This window comes from Coregonus lavaretus, assembly GCF_964263955.1.
Source record: "Coregonus lavaretus genome assembly, chromosome: 18".
In the NCBI taxonomy this organism is placed as follows: Eukaryota; Metazoa; Chordata; class Actinopteri; order Salmoniformes; family Salmonidae; genus Coregonus; species Coregonus lavaretus.
The window spans coordinates 39,988,647-40,005,137 of NC_140005.1; the positions used below are offsets into that span (position 1 = coordinate 39,988,647).

The following is a 16,491-nucleotide window of genomic DNA, read 5'->3' on the forward strand; positions in this document are numbered from 1 at the left end:
TGATATTATGGGTTATTGTGTGTAGGCCAGTGACAAAAAATAGTAATTTAATCCATTTTAAATTCAGGCGGTAACACAACAAAATGTGGAAAAAGACAAGGGGTGTGAATACTTTTTGAAGGCACTGTTGGTGCTGCTAGTTGGTATTTCTGAGGTTGTCAGTGGCAGGCAGCGTGTCTAAATGATAAATACTGCATTGTCTCTTTTCTCCACTACCTCCTTCTCTTTATATTTTTTTCTCCTCTGGATCTAGAGAGCCTGTCTTGCAGGCTGCCTGCCTGGTGTAGCTGCACTCACACGAGAGAGAGGCCCTCAAAAGGGGGCATTTACAACTGGGAAAAAGGCCAGAGACAAATATCTGGTTCTTATAGCCACTGTACTCTACTCCTCCCCCACCAGCGTTTGGTAGAGTCAGTTTTCCATTGATTCTGAAGATAAATAACCCAATAGCAGCACCCCGGAGAGAGCAGTTACTCCCCCAATCTTGCCAAAATGGCCACCACATTAGGCTACAGGATTTTCCTCACTTTCTTTGAAATCCACCCTGAATTTATTTACCCTTATTTTACCAGGTAAGATGACTGAGAACATATTCTCTTTTAAAGCAACAACCTGGGGAAGAATTACAGGGGGGTAGAATGAGCCGATTGGAAGCTGGGGATGATTAGGTGGCCATGATGGTATGAGGGCCAGATTGGGAATTTAGTCACGACACCGGGGTTAATGCCCCTACTCTTACGATAATTTTACTCTCACCCATTTTAACGTCCCATCCGATATATGCCACCCTATGCAGGGCAATGTCCCCTTCACTGCCCTGGGGATCTCCTTAGACCAGAGTGCCCCCTAATGGACCTCCAACACCATTTCCAACAGCATCTGGTCTCCAATCCAGGGACCGACCAGGACCGACCCTGCGTAGCTTCAGAGGCAAGCCAGCAGTGGGATGCAGGGTGGTATGCTTACTGTGTTGTAGTCCCACCATATAGCCTGCTACATTAGCAATGAGTCTGAACCTATTGAACTCAGTTACCTTTTAATTTTCTTTCCCTTTTCCAGTCAATGATTAGCAGAGTTTCCTTTGTTGTGCCATACTGTATACACAGTACAGTTGTATTAACAGTTACACTTGTAACAGATTTGACTTGGCATGAATGCTCTTGGCACCAACTCAATTCTTTGACTGCACAAGAAAATGTAGTAAAACTCATCAATCAGTGTTTGATTCAGAAGTTTGTTGAATCAGTGTGTTTGTTTCACAAATCTGTTTGAATCAGAGTGTTTGATTCAGAAGTTTGAATCAAATACACATCCAAGAGGACACCACCTCTATGCTCTGCTCTGCTCATCCTCTGACTCATGTGTTCAACAAAACGTAGTAAAAAGGTTAATAAGACCATAGAGTCACATACCTCATCCCCTGCCTCCTGCATTCCTGGAGCTGAGCCAGCTGAGCCAACTCTCTAACACACATATGGTTGAGGAGGGCTTTGAACCAGGCAGTCATCCACTACTTCTACTGGACAGAAGATATTTATAAACTAGAGCAGAGCCTCTTGATTGAACACCACATGTTTCTGCTCTGCCCCACCAGCCATCTCCATGCTGTCCCACCCTCCCCCCCTCCCCCTCGGGGGCCTACTGTATGGGGGGAGAGAGGCACACTGAGACCGCTGAGACAGGGGCTTAGGGTTTGTTCCCAGCCCTCTCTCTCCTCTCCCTCTGCCCCTCTACACACACACACACACACACACTACAGTCAGCCCTGGGACACTCATGCGTGTGAGAGAAACCTGAGAAAGATTTTGGACCAGAGCGATGGAATGAGTGCAGCTGTGAAGGGGATTCACGTGTGTGTGTGTGAAAGTGAGAGTGAGAGAGAGAGCGAAAAACCGGGAGAGAGAGAGAAACCGGGAGAGAGAGAGAAACCGCGAGAGAGAGAGAGAAACCGCGAGAGACAGAGAGAGAGAAACCGGGGGGGAGAGAGAGAGAGAGAGAGAGAGAGAGAAACCGGGAGAGACAGAGAGAGAGGCAGACTGCAGTAGGATGAGTGCAGCTGTTGGGGATTTAGTGTGAGAGGCTTAAGTCATGTCTGGGCCTGGCTTGCTCGTCCTCTGTGTGATTGACCTAATGGTTCAGTGTCAGGTACCACAAACCCAGTGAACTCTTCCTCTACTGCTGGGAGCCACCAGAGAAAGCTACACAGATACACTACAGTTGAGAGATAGGTTTGGTTTTCGTATTGGTGAGCAGATAGCAGTGCTCTCTACACTACAGGAAATACAAAATATGTGTTTTGTATTGTGTGAACAGTCACTAGTGCTGGACACTAAAGTATTTTGGATTCCTTTTACCTTTATACAGGTTAGCATAATGTTTACACAGGTTTTAGAATGGCTAGAATCTAGAATCAGTTTTTTATCTTTATTAAATCTGTATTTTACCAGGTTGTCCCGTTGAGGTCAAAATCCCACTATTTCAAGGGATATCTGTTTTTATATTTTTATGTAGTAGTTTATGGCTATAATTACTTGCTATATTCCTGCTCCATAGATGTGTAAACATTAGGTAGGCCTAATTGAGGCTACTTTTCTCTGACTCTTGTTGACATTTAAACGCTACACCCATTGAGCTCAGCTCACTACAAGAATGTGTGAAACACATTAGTCCTAGTGGTCGGTAGTCCTGAAGCCAGACTTTGCTGTACAGTTCTGAGAATTGAAAACTTGCACTGCAGCGATGTACATAAGCTGTAAGTTTGTTACAAAGTGGATGTACACTGAACAAAAATATAAATGCAACATGCAACAATTTCAAAGATTTACTGAGTTACAGTTCATATAAGGAAATCAGTCAATTGAAATAAATTAATTTGCCCTAATCTATGGATTTCAAATGACTGGGAATACAGATATGCGTCTGTTGGTCACAGATCAGAAAAACAGTCAGTATCTGCTGTGAACACCATTTGCCTCATGCAGCGCGACATCTCCTTCTGCCCGGTACAGTTGAAACCGGGATTCGTCCATGAAAAGCCGAACTGCAGTCAGGTCAAGACCCTGGTGAGGACGACGAGCACGCAGACGAGCTTCCCTGAGACGGTTTCTGACAGTTTGTGCAGAAATTCTTTGATTGTACAAACCCACAGTTTCATCAGCTGTCCGTTTGGTTGGTCTCAGATGATCCCGCAGGTGAAAAAGCCGGATGTGGACTTCCTGGGCTGGTGTGTTTACTTGTGGTCTGCGGTTGTGATGCCGGTTGGACATTCTGCCAAATTCTCTATAACGACGTTGGTGTCGGCTGATGGTAGAGAAATTAACATTCAATTCTCTGGCAACAGCTCTGGTGGACATTCCTGCAGTCAGCATGCCAATTGCACGCTCCCTCGAAACTTGAGACATCTGTGGCATTGTGTTGTGTGACAAAACTGCACATTTTAGAGTGTCCTTTTATTGTCCCCAGAACAAGGTGCACCTGTGTAATGATCATGCTGTTTATTCAGCTTCTTGATATGCCACACCTATCAGGAGGATGGATTATCTTGGCAAAGGAGAAATGCTCACTAACAGGGATGTAAACAAATTTGTGCACAACATTTTAGAGAAATAAGCTTTTTGTGCTTATGGGATCTTTTATTTCAGCTCATGAAACATGGGACCAACACTTTACATGTTGCGTTCATATTTTTGTTCAGTATAAAATACATTAAGAAATGTATTTAATTACATGGGGTATTGTCAGAAGATTGCTGATTGACATTACTCCACAAAAAAGTTTGTCCCATTAACCTTTCTGCAGAAAGGTATTTTGAATGTTTTAATTTTAAATGTGCTGAAGTGTACATGGAGCTTCCTCATCATCCCTTTGTGGCTTAGTATGTAGAGCATGGCACTTACAATGTCAGAGTTGTGGGTTCGATTCTCACTTGGCCACCCATACAAAAAATGTATGCACACACACACAGATCCTATTAAATAGATAAGTAGTTTCTATATATAATTCTATGTGCACACACTCTTAGATAAAAAGGTGCTATCTAGAACTTAAAAGTGTTCTTCGGCTGTCCCCATAGGATAACCCTTTTTGGTTCCAGGTAGAACCCTTTTGCGTTCCATGTACATCCCTTTCCACAGAGTGTTCTATATGGAACCCAAATGGGTTCTACCTGGAACCAAAAATGGTTCTACCTGGAACCAAGAAGGCTTCTATTGGGACAGCCGAAGAACCATTTTGGAACCCTTTTTTCTACGAGTATACTGTAAGTAACTTTGGATAAACGTATCTGCTAAATGGAATACATATTATATTAGATTGACATCTCCCCTGCCTGTGGTCTATCTGAGTATGTTTCAGGCAGAAAGAACTGACCTCTCCCTGTCCTCTGTCCTCTGTGGTGTTTCAGGCAGAGAGAACTGACCTCTCCCTGTCCTCTGTCCTCTGTGGTGTTTCAGGCAGAGAGAACTGACCTCTCCCTGTCCTCTGTCCTCTGTGGTGTTTCAGGCAGAGAGAACTGACCTCTCCCTGTCCTCTGTCCTCTGTGGTGTTTCAGGCAGAGAGAACTGACCTCTCCCTGTCCTCTGTCCTCTGTGGTGTTTCAGGCAGAGAAAAAGGCCCTGCTGGTGTCAGTGATGAACACAATGGAGGACCATGAGGAGATGGAGCCTGAGCCACAACAGAAAGAAGAGGTGTCAGTCATCACACACAACCAACAACAACAACAGCAACAACAACAACAGCAACAACAACAACAGCAGCAGCAGCAACAGCAGCCCACGGACCCAGCGTCCCCGACAGTGGCCACCACACCTGAACCTGTCGCCATGGCAGGAGGGGACAAGACGTCACCCAAGACAGCTGATACTGAGCCTGAGTACGAGGTAAACACAAGACACACAATGTAGCAATTACATATATGCCACTTAGCAAATGCTTAGCAGACGGTCATCCACCAGAAACTGACTTAAAGTACAGTGAGTAGATACATTTTGTTTGTTAGTATGTGTATGTGATGATCTTATCCCAGTAGGACGGATGTGGTTTCAGCATTGGGGAGCTAGTGTGGGGGAAGCTGAGGCGGTTCTCCTGGTGTTGTTTACCGTTGTTGTTGTTGTCCTGCAGGAGGGACGTGGTTTCGGCATTGGGGAGCTGGTGTGGGGGAAGCTGAGGGTGTTTTTCTGGTGTTGTTATCCTGGTGTAGTTGTTTACTGTTGTTGTTGTCTTGTAGGACGGGCGTGGTTTCAGCATTGGGGAGCTAGTGTGGGGGAAGCTGAGGGGGTTCTCCTGGTGGCCTGGTCGTATTGTCTCCTGGTGGATGACCGGACGCAGCCGAGCTGCCGAGGGGACACGATGGGTCATGTGGTTTGGTGACGGAAAATTCTCTGTGGTGAGTAAAAACGGTTAAAACAGCACACCAGTGTCGTGTTCAGTAGGCACCAAACATATGAAAACAGACTGGAACTGGGAGTGACTACCTGGATTAATTTGTCCAGTAAGAAACAGTCATTTTCGGTTTCCGTTTTAAAACGTTTTGCTATGGTGTGCCCTACTGAACACGACCCATTAAAACTGAATTTTCTGTTCCACTAATGAAAACAAATAAAATTAGAAATTACTAAATTCAGTTGTTCATCTGTGTCTACTATTTTCCTACAGGTGTGTGTAGAGAAACTGTTGCCTTTGAGTTCCTTCTCCAACGCCTTCCACCAGCCCACCTACAGCAAGCAGCCCATGTATAAAAAAGCTATCTACGAGGTGCTTCAGGTCAGCACTGGGCTAAATTTCATTATGTCTCATTCACAGCATTCAGTCGTGTCCCATTTAATCACAGCGGGCTAAACTGGTTGAAATTACGTCATTACAACCAGTTCACAACTAGAACTGGATTGGAATCTGGTTTTAATGGTTGTAATTCGATTGTGATTATGTCATGTCAACCAGCTTTGTGCGCTGAAAGATACTGCTAGTCAGCACCTTTCAAAATCATAGACTGTTGAAAAAGGCCTCAAGTCCTCTAGAATGGCTCAGAGAAGGTCTGCTCTGTAGTAATGATAGATGCTTATAATACCTGCTGAGTGAACATTAGGAACACCTGCTCTTTCCATGACTTAGACTGACCAGATGAATCCAGGTGAAAGCTATGATCCCTTATTGATGTCACCTGTTAAATCCACTTCAATCCGTGTAGATGAAGGGGAGGAGACAGTTTAAAGAAGGATTTTTAAGCCTTGAGACATGGATTGTGTATGTGTGCCATTCAGAGGGTGAATGGGCAAGACAAAATATTTAAGTGCCTTTGAACGAGGTATGGTAGTAGGTGCCAGGCGCACCAGTTTGTGTCAAGAACTGCACCGCTGCTGAGTTTTTCGCGCTCAACAGTTTCCCGTGTGTATCAAGAATGGTCCACCACCCAAAGGACATCCAGTCAACTTGGCACAACTGTGGGAAGCATTGGAGTCAACATGGGCCAGCATCCCTGTGGAACGCTTTCGACACCTTGTAGAGTCCATGCCCCGACGAATTGAGGCTGTTCTGAGGGCAAAAGGGGGTGCAACTCAATATTAGGAAGGTGTTTCTAATGTTTTGTACACTCAGTGTATATACAGTGGGGAGAACAAGTATTTGATACACTGCCGATTTTGCAGGTTTTCCTACTTACAAAGCATGTAGAGGTCTGTCATTTTTATCATAGGTACACTTCAACCGTGAGAGACGGAATCTAAAACAAAAATCCAGAAAATCACATTGTATGATTTTAAAGTAATTAATTTGCATTTTATTGCATGACTTAAGTATTTGATCACCTACCACCCAGTAAGAATTCCGGCTCTCACAGACCTGTTAGTTTTTCTTTAAGAAGCCCTCCTGTTCTCCACTCATTACCTGTATTAACTGCACCTGTTTGAACTTGTTGCCTGTATAAAAACACATGTCCACACACTCAATCAAACAGACTCCAGCCTCTCCACAATGGCCAAGACCAGAGAGCTGTGTAAGGACATCAGGGATAAAATTGTACACCTGCACAAGGCTGGGATGGGCTACAGGACAATAGGCAAGCAGCTTGGTGAGAACTGTTGGCGCAATTATTAGAAAATGGAAGAAGTTCAAGATGACGGTCAATCACCCTCGGTCTGGGGCTCCATGCAAGATCTCACCTCGTGGGGCATCAATGATCATGAGGAAGGTGAGGGATCAGCCCAGAACTACACGGCAGGACCTGGTCAATGACCTGAAGAGAGCTGGGCCCACAGTCTCAAAGAAAACCATTAGTAAAACACTACGCCGTCATGGATTAAAATCCAACAGCGCACGCAAGGTCCCCCTGCTCAAGCCAGTGCATGTCTAGGCCCGTCTGAAGTTTGCCAATGACCATCTGGACGATCCAGAGGAGGAATGGGAGAAGGTAATGTGGTCTGATGAGACAAAAATAGAGCTTTTTGGTCTAAACTCCACTCGCCGTGTTTGGAGGAAGAAGGATGAGTACAACCCCAAGAACACCATCCCAACCATGAAGCATGGAGGTGGAAACATCATTCTTTGGGGATGCTTTTCTGCAAAGGGGCCAGGACGACTGCACCATATTGAGGGGAGGATGGATGGGGTCATGTATCGCGAGATCTTGGCCAACAACCTCCTTCCCTCAGTAAGAGCAATGAAGATGGGTCGTGGCTGGGTCTTCCAGCATGACAACGACCCGAAACACACAGCCAGGGCAACTAAGGAGTGGCTCCGTAAGAAGCATATCAAGGTCCTGGAGTGGCCTAGCCAGTCTCCAGACCTGAACCCAATAGAAAATCTTTGGAGGGAGCTGAAAGTCCGTATTGCCCAGCGACAGCCCCGAAACCTGAAGGATCTGGAGAAGGTCTGTATGGAGGAGTGGGCCAAAATCCCTGCTGCAGTGTGTGCAAAACTGGTCAAGACCTACAGGAAACGTATGATCTCTGTAATTGCAAACAAAGGTTTCTGTACCAAATATTAAGTTCTGCTTTTCTGATGTATCAAATACTTATGTCATGCAATAAAATACAAATTAATTACTTAAAAATCATACAATGTGATTTTCTGGATTTTTGTTTTAGATTCCGTCTCTCACAGTTGAAGTGTACCTATGATAACAATTACAGACCTCTACATGCTTTGTAAGTAGGAAAACCTGCAAAATCGGCAGTGTATCAAATACTTGTTCTCCCCACTGTAGATACAGTCACCTCCAAGATTATTGGCACCCTTGATAAAGATGAGAAAAAAAGACTATAAAATAAATCATTTAAATACCTAGCTATATTGTATGATTTTTTTAAAATGATAAAATGATATTCTATTATACTAATAAAATTACTCAGAGAAAGAGATCTTGTGTAATAATGTATTTTCTCAACAGGATAGGTGTCAAAATTATTGGCACCCCTGTTATCAATACTTTGTGCACCCTCCCCTTGCGAGGATTACGGCACTGAGCCTTTTTCTATAATGTTTTATGAGATTGGAGAACACATTGGGAGGGATCTTAGACCATTCCTCCATACAGAATCTTTCCAGATCCTTGATATCCTTCGTCTGTACTTATGGACTGCCCTCTTCAATTCAAACCACAGGTTTTCAATGGAGTTCAAGTCCGGAGATTGAGATGCCATTGCAAAATGTTGATTTTGTGGTCAATTAACTATTTCTTTTTGGATTTTGATGTGTGCTTGGGGTTATTGTCTTGCTGGAAGATCCAACTATGTGCCAAGTTTCAGCCTCCCTCCCAATGTGTTCTCCAATCTCATAAAACATTTTAGAAAAAGACTCAGTGCCAATCCTCGCAAGGGGAGCGTGCCGGAGTATTGAAAACGGGTGCCAATAATTTTGACCCCTATTCTTTTTGAGAGAAAAAAAGGTATTACTTGTTAAACAGTATAAAATAATATAAAATGAGCATACAATATAGCTCAGTGTTTCCATTTTATACAGTCTTTTTTGCTCATCTTGATCAAGGTACCAATAATTTTGGAGTTGACTGTATATACAGGTGATGAAATGATGACAACAATGACTGGTCATGTCCCTCTGCAGGTGGCCAGCACCCGAGCAGGCAAAGCCTTCATAGGCTGTCCGGAGAGCGATGAGACAGACACCTCCAAGTCAGTGGATCTACAGAGCAAACAGATGATAGAGTGGGCAAAGACAGGCTTCCAACCCACCGGACCCAAGGGCCTAGAGCCACCAGAAGGTACGTTTCAAGTTTATTTGCCAATTATTTGTAATGAATACATTGAAAATCACCTTAGCTTAGAGCCACCTGAAGACAAGAGGAGCTTTATAACAGGCAGGTTGCCTAGCGGTTAGAGCGCTGGGCCAGTAACCAAAAGGTTGCTGGTTGAATACCCAAGGCGACAAGGTGAAAAATCTGTCGATGTGCTCTTGAGCAAGGCACTTAACCATAATTTGCTCCAGGGGTGCCATACTACTATGGCTGACCCTGTAAAACAACACATTTCACTACACCTATCTGAAGACTCATACATACAATAACATTTTGTTGTCCATGTTACAGCGAATAACAAAAGTCCCCCCCCCCCCCAGACAGAACACATCACACATCACACACAGTTGAGACAAACACATGGTCAAGCTGCAGATGGGGAGCATGGATGGGGAGTATGTTGTGGGGTTAAGGGCCTAACGGTAGGGGAATGTCTTTAGGATGTGAACCCAGCAGCCCTCCAGTTGCCAGATCAATTCCACCCTTTTTATCCAGCATTCCCCTACCTATCTTTGGTAGTCTTTTGGTAATAGTAAAAATGTCTGTTTTTGTCTGGTTATCTGAGTTGTTTATTGTGTTACTGATATGCCCCGTCCACCAGAGGAGCGTAACCCATATAAGGAGGTGTACCCTGACGTGTGGGTGGAGCCAGAGGCGGCAGCCTACACGCCCCCTCCCGCCAAAAAGCCTCGCAAAAGCACAGCAGCAGAGAAACCCAAGGTCAAGGAGATGATTGACGAGGGGACGAGAGGTAAGGTAGCTTTTTTCATTGGGTTAAATAGGGGTTATGACCTCTATATCCCTCCCCCTCAGGGAGATTTAGCTAGGGGTGTGTGTGTGTGTGTGTGTGTGTGTGTGAGTGTGAAAGAGAAAGACTGTTTGTGAAAGACAGGGTAGCAGGTGCTTAGTACTAGAAGTCAAAGGGTTAACATGGTCAACTCTATTAATGAGTGTAGGTATTATATGTTATGTAGCTAGTAAATGTTATGTAGCACTGTATCACTTATGTAGGTGTTATGAATATACTCAGCCTAGCTCTCGTTATAATATACTTTATATTGGCAAAAAAAACAAATGTAATATCTTAAAAGCAAATGGAGAAGTAGGGGTAAGACAGGGTATGTCTGCAGCTTTTTTCTCTCTCTTGAAGATGTCATCTGCAAGGATGTATAGTAACAAACATTCAAATCATATCCTGATCAGAAACCATGTTTGTTTTCTGTCTGTATTTCCAGAGAGACTTGTGTATGAAGTGAGACAGAAATGCAGAAGCATAGAAGGTAAGTGGTCTGTCTCTGTGTTCAGGCAGCCAGGGTCATGTTCAGTAGGCAGCAAATGAAAGAAAGTGACTATTTTATATGAGTCCTCAAAGCATATTAGCTTTCCTTATGAAATGTACATTCCTCTCACAGCTGTTCAAATATGTCTATTGAATCCAAGGCTTGATGCAAGGCAGTGGGGTTTTTAGACCTCCAGTTGGCTTGCCTAGCACCAGTGGTTTAGTGGAGGGTAAATGTTTAGAAACGTTGTTTATACATCATTTCCTTTTGTAAATAGTGCCTGTACCTATTATGCTAAAGTAGCGTTTCTCAATCTTGATCGGCGATCAGGGTTTACCCATTTATTTGCTTACCACTGCATCTCTGGCTTGCACTAATTACATTCTGTCTTTCTCCACAGACATCTGCATCTCCTGTGGAAGTTTGAATGTTTCCCGTGAACACCCTCTATTTGCTGGAGGAATGTGCCAAAGCTGTAAGGTAAGGATGGAGGCCATTAAGGCTATTGAATCAGGGCTAGCTGTAGGCCATGGAGTCTGTATATCTGGGGCTGTATGTATCAAGCCACTCAAGCCGGAGTGCTGATGATCGGTTTAGCCTTTTGGATCACAATGAATAAGATTACATGGACAGGTAGGACCTGATGCTATATCGGCACTCCTACTCTGACAGGTAGGACCTGATCGTAGAGGGTGGCAGGTAACCTAGCGGTTAAGAGCGTTGGGCCAGTAACCGAAGGGTCGCTTGTTTGAATTCCCGAGCCGGCAAGGTGGAAAAATCTGTCGTTCTGCCCTTGAGCAAGGCAGTTAACCCCCGACAACGACTGCTCACCGGGCACCGATGACGGCGATTAATGCAGCCACCCGCACATCTCTGATTCAGAGGGGTTGGGTTAAATTCGGAAGACGCATTTCGGTTGAATGCGTTCACTTGTGCATCTGACTAGGTATTTCCTTTCCCTTGACATATACGGGCCCAGGTCTAGCTCCCCTCTAGAAAAGCCTGGCCTCAAGGGACCCCACTTTGAGCCATTAACACGTCTTTTGGACGTCAACATTCTAATAAATACATTTCATATATGCTATCACAAATTATCCTTTGGTTGTGTTTATGAAGGTGTTAGGTAACATTAGAATATGAAAAAAAAATGTATTTCAAAGAACATAATAGCATTTTCATTAGTTAATGTTACTGTAGGCTATAAAGTAAAAATGGAAAACCACTGAAACCCCAACAATTCAACAGTTAAATTCATTATTTCCTTTTGGCAGGTCTTAAGAAACATTATGGAAATAAGAAAATGTATTTCAAAAGAACAGAATAGCATGTTTTAATGTGTATTTTGTTACTAGTCTTTGCTTAGTAGCCTGAGCAATGCTGCCGCGAGTGCTCACGTGTTGAACGCATGGAACCGCAGTTATTCTTGGAAAAAGTGGTATTTTGAAATGGAGCTCACCTCTTAATTTTTTTTTGTTATTTGACAAAGGTAAGTGTTTTAGGAACTGCAGAATTTGCTCTTTCTGATACTATATAGAAATCAAATTGTCTTACCTGCATGTGACTCTGTTGGAGGATTTGAAAAAGTGACTTTTTGGCGCTCTGTTTCCCTGCATCTGTGTCAATTCCCAATTGGTAATATTGTCACCTATCAGACTTTTCTTCATTTAATCTTGTCTTTAGGCTAACTCTATTATTATATTAGTTTGGATAAAGTTTTGGCGTAGTTTCGATGGGCCATCAGCTGCACAGGCTGACTGGTGGTGAATGAGGGGCAGGGGGTGAAAATGACATGTCCTCTTAAAACTGATATTAAGATTCTAACAATGACAGTGTGTTATATAGACTTATTTAGGAAAAGTAAAGGAAAGGGGGGAGGGAAATTACTTTAAAATGGCAGAGTAATTAAAAATGGAAATTAGTTTGGCGTCCACATGACGCGCTCAGCTTTTCTAGTGTTAAAGCTCTCTGTTACCAAAACACAACCACAGTATTCACATATTGAGTGGTGGTTTTCTAATCACTACTTGTTTTTCTGTTAATAATAATATTGACAATACTTTATTCAACTTATAGAGCGCATTTCATTACACCACGAATCAAATATTTCTCCACTGCTGTGTCCCAGAACTGCTTTCTAGAATGTGCGTATCAGTATGATGACGATGGTTACCAGTCATACTGCACTATCTGCTGTGGGGGACGAGAGGTGCTCATGTGTGGAAACAACAACTGCTGCAGGTGAGGGGGGGTACTTTCATCTGATGCTAACTAAGTTCATAATTGTTGTGATTCACTCAGTGTATTTGTGTGTGTTAGGTTAGTATGTGAGTATGCCGGTTTACCTTCATAAGTGTGTCTGTGTGTAACATTGTGCGTGCGGATGTTCGTTCTTACGTGTATGTGATTATGTGCGTCCATGTGTCTGTGTGTATTAGCGTCTAGCAGGATAATAACACAGCCCCCCCCCCCCCCCAAGGTGTTTCTGTGTGGAGTGTGTGGACCTGCTGGTGGGCCCAGGCGCAGCACAGATAGCTATAAAAGAGGACCCTTGGAGCTGCTACATGTGTGAGAAGGGCCAGAAGGGGGTGTTCGGCCTGCTGGAGCGTCGCGCTGACTGGCCCTGCCGTCTACAGCACTTCTTCGCTAATAATCATGACCAAGATTTTGTGAGTAGTACCTCAGTACTATGTGTCAAGCTTGCTATAAAGTTCACAGCCACAGAGCCACAATTAGTCTGTGTTCCATCGTGACACAGTACGTCCGCGCCTCTATAAGGGCCAAATGAGCTCAAACAAGCTTCCTAAATATGTAAATAATGAGCAGGCAGACTATCACGGCTCTGGGGCTCTACGAATTGAGCTTCAAACAGTAGAGACAGCTGACGTCATTCCAGGCTCTCTGGGTAAGTACTAGCCCCATATTTTCTCTCTCTCTGTGTTGTTTCACAGGAACCACCAAAGCTTTACCCTCCTGTCATGGCAGAGAAGAGACAACCCATTCGTGTCCTGTCACTGTTCGACGGCATAGCAACAGGTTAGAAGAGAATCTCCTCCCCCTCTTCTCGCCTCCCCCTCTCCTCCTCCCCCTCTTCTCTCCTCTCCTTGACACAAAACCCTCTGAACTTCTCTGTCTCTGTCTGTACAAAGTGTTCCGTCTGTCTCAGGTTTCACTGGGACTGTCCCCCTGACTCATGACTACAAACTAGGCTGACTGTCTATTGTTGTAAAGATAGATAGATAGCAAACTAATCCACACAGCATGCTGTTTAACCATATTGTCTAGCAGTGCGCTTCTCATACCTTTCCTGGCTGTCCTTCACTTCCCTATCTGTTCAATAAAACCACACAAAAATACTAAAGAAGTGGGAATTCCCATTCCTGTGAAAAGAAAAGACCACCACAATAGTGTGCCTCAGGCCAGACCAGGCCTTCAGTATTGTGTCTCGTCGGTATTGTTATTCAGTTCAGTTCACCAAGTTCAAGTTAATCATCCACTTTATTTAACCAGGATCCACTCAGCAACAACTGCCACTGTTGACCAGGGAGTCATGGAGTCCATCAAAAGAACAAAAACATGCTACTGTTTGACCTATTTCCACGTTGACCCCTGACCTTTAGGTCTGCTGGTGCTGAAGGAGCTGGGTATCCAGGTGGAGCGCTACGTGGCGTCGGAGGTGTGTGAGGACTCCATCACGGTGGGCATCGTCAGGCATCAGGGACGCATCATGTACGTGGGCGACGTGAGGAACGTCACACGCAAACATGTGAGTATATCATATTTTATAATGTTATGAACCATGGGAGTAGTGCAAGGTCACGCATGGCCCATGAATCACATTAGCCTGGCTCAAAGACGAACGCCCTAGCCACAATCTCAATAAGGATATTTCAATTGAGAAAGATTGGAAGGTGCCTATCAGCTAGGGCCATTACAAAAACACTTCATATAACATTACTTCAACCTCTAAACCACAAAAAAGTATCTCTTAGTTGGATAATCTGTCTATTTTGTCTTTCTTATCTCCTGTCCTCCTCTTTCTCGTATTGTTTTTCCTGTTCTCTCTCTCCCTTGGTACAGTTACACGAGTGGGGCCCCTTTGACTTAGTGATTGGTGGAAGTCCATGTAACGACCTCTCTATTGTCAACCCGGCTAGGAAGGGTCTTTATGGTAGGTAACAACACTGTACATTTATCACTTGTGTTCTGTGATTGGTGAAGAGTTATTTCCTGTTGCTGAATTTTAAATGACTGTCCTTCTCTGTTTCTCCTGTAGAGGGCACTGGTCGGCTGTTCTTTGAGTTCTACCGCCTGCTGCATGAGGCTCGGCCCAAAGAGGGCGACAACCGGCCGTTCTTCTGGCTCTTTGAGAATGTGGTGGCCATGGGCGTAAGCGACAAGAGGGACATCTCTCGCTTTCTAGAGGTTTGTTCCTTTACAGAGACTATATCACTTCTAGGAGTTCTAGGAGAACGAACTGTACATCAGGCATGTAAATGTTTAACCTTTGGAATATGGATGAATTTTTGATGAATGCCACCTTGTGGTGATAATTCACAGTGCATGGTGTCAATATACTGGTTAGGTTATGAGGGAACAATTTAAACGGTTAATTTAAAGATATTAATTTATCATTGTATGAAATTCTCCTTATACGAAAGATCATCTCCACTACTTCAATAAAACCCTTCAGGTCATTATTGTAAAAGAGAATATGTTCTCAATAACTTACCTGGTTAAATAATGGTTAAATAAACCTCCTGTCTCCCCCTCCCAGTGTAACCCAGTGATGATCGATGCCAAGGAGGTGTCTGCTGCTCACCGCGCCCGCTACTTCTGGGGCAACCTGCCTGGCATGAACAGGTTGGTGAGAGAACGGTGAGGGAAGCAACAGCCAGCCTGTCACCTAAAGCAACGCACACCGTGGCTAGTTCCTGAGCCAGTCAAACCCTGCAACGAAAGAATCATCACCTCCTTTTACGCACTGTTTTTATCTCTCTCTCTTTCTCTCTCGCTCACCGTCTCTCTCTTACGCTCTTACTCTCTCACACTCTCTTTTTCTCTCTTTCTTTCGCTCAATCTCTCTCTCTCTCTCTCTCTCTCTCTCTCTCGCTCACCGTCTCTCTCTTACGCTCTTACTCTCTCACACTCTCTTTTTCGCTCTTTCTCTCGCTCTCTCTCTCTCTCTCTCTCTCTCTCTCTCGCTCTCTCTCTCTCTCTCTCTCTCTCGCTCTCTCTCTCTCTCTATTTTCACACATCCCTTACCTTTCCCTCTCTTTTCCTCTGCAGACCCTTGACTGCCATGTGCACTGACAGACTGGACCTTCAGGAGTGTTTGGAGCATGGCAGAACAGCGAAGGTCAGTTATAGATGTCTGGCTTCTTATTGGAGCTGTGCTTTTGCTGTTCTGGCATAGACCAAATTGCCCGAACATGTAAATTGTGTAGTTCATTCATTTGTACAACTTAGTTCAAGGTACATGCACTCAAACGGTGTAGAAACAAACATTGAGTGTGAGTACCTTTTGAATTTTCAAATGAAATGTTTGGTCATATGGACAATTTGGTCCGTAAACAATACTTGGTTATCTTATTCTCATGCACCAGCCACTTAGTGTGTGCACTGTCTGGTTTCCCCTCAGTTTGGCAAAGTGAGGACCATCACCACTCGCTCTAATTCCATTAAGCAGGGTAAAGACCAGCATTTCCCCGTCTTCATGAACGAGAAGGAGGACATTCTCTGGTGCACTGAGATGGAGAGGTAGGAACTGATTACCTTTCAAATTCATTCATCATACCAGCAAATGAAATGACGTTATTACAAGCAGTTACCTCTTTATTATTCGAATGATTCCCTTACAGGAAGTCATATATATTATTCCATATTACCCTTCTATGAAGCACCTAAAAGTAAATCTCACATTGAAATATAACGCCATTTTAGATGTCACTAATTCTCAAGTGTATCTGT

General features: G+C 44.0%; 1 protein-coding gene across 1 annotated transcript in view; it reads left to right on the forward strand.

Annotated features, from left to right (window-relative positions):
• dnmt3ab (DNA (cytosine-5-)-methyltransferase 3 alpha b) overlaps positions 1–16,491 on the forward strand; it is a 78,431-nt gene that overhangs the window by 59,120 nt on the left and 2,820 nt on the right. Inside the window, exons 7-22 of the mRNA XM_084182535.1 lie at positions 4,599–4,877; positions 5,225–5,383; positions 5,653–5,760; positions 9,055–9,211; positions 9,846–9,995; positions 10,480–10,524; positions 10,925–11,004; positions 12,650–12,762; positions 13,001–13,190; positions 13,473–13,557; positions 14,142–14,287; positions 14,602–14,692; positions 14,798–14,946; positions 15,299–15,399; positions 15,811–15,880; positions 16,163–16,281. Coding sequence (XP_084038661.1) covers positions 4,599–4,877; positions 5,225–5,383; positions 5,653–5,760; positions 9,055–9,211; positions 9,846–9,995; positions 10,480–10,524; positions 10,925–11,004; positions 12,650–12,762; positions 13,001–13,190; positions 13,473–13,557; positions 14,142–14,287; positions 14,602–14,692; positions 14,798–14,946; positions 15,299–15,399; positions 15,811–15,880; positions 16,163–16,281 — 2,042 coding nt within the window. The remainder of the gene's footprint in view (positions 1–4,598; positions 4,878–5,224; positions 5,384–5,652; positions 5,761–9,054; positions 9,212–9,845; positions 9,996–10,479; positions 10,525–10,924; positions 11,005–12,649; positions 12,763–13,000; positions 13,191–13,472; positions 13,558–14,141; positions 14,288–14,601; positions 14,693–14,797; positions 14,947–15,298; positions 15,400–15,810; positions 15,881–16,162; positions 16,282–16,491) is intronic.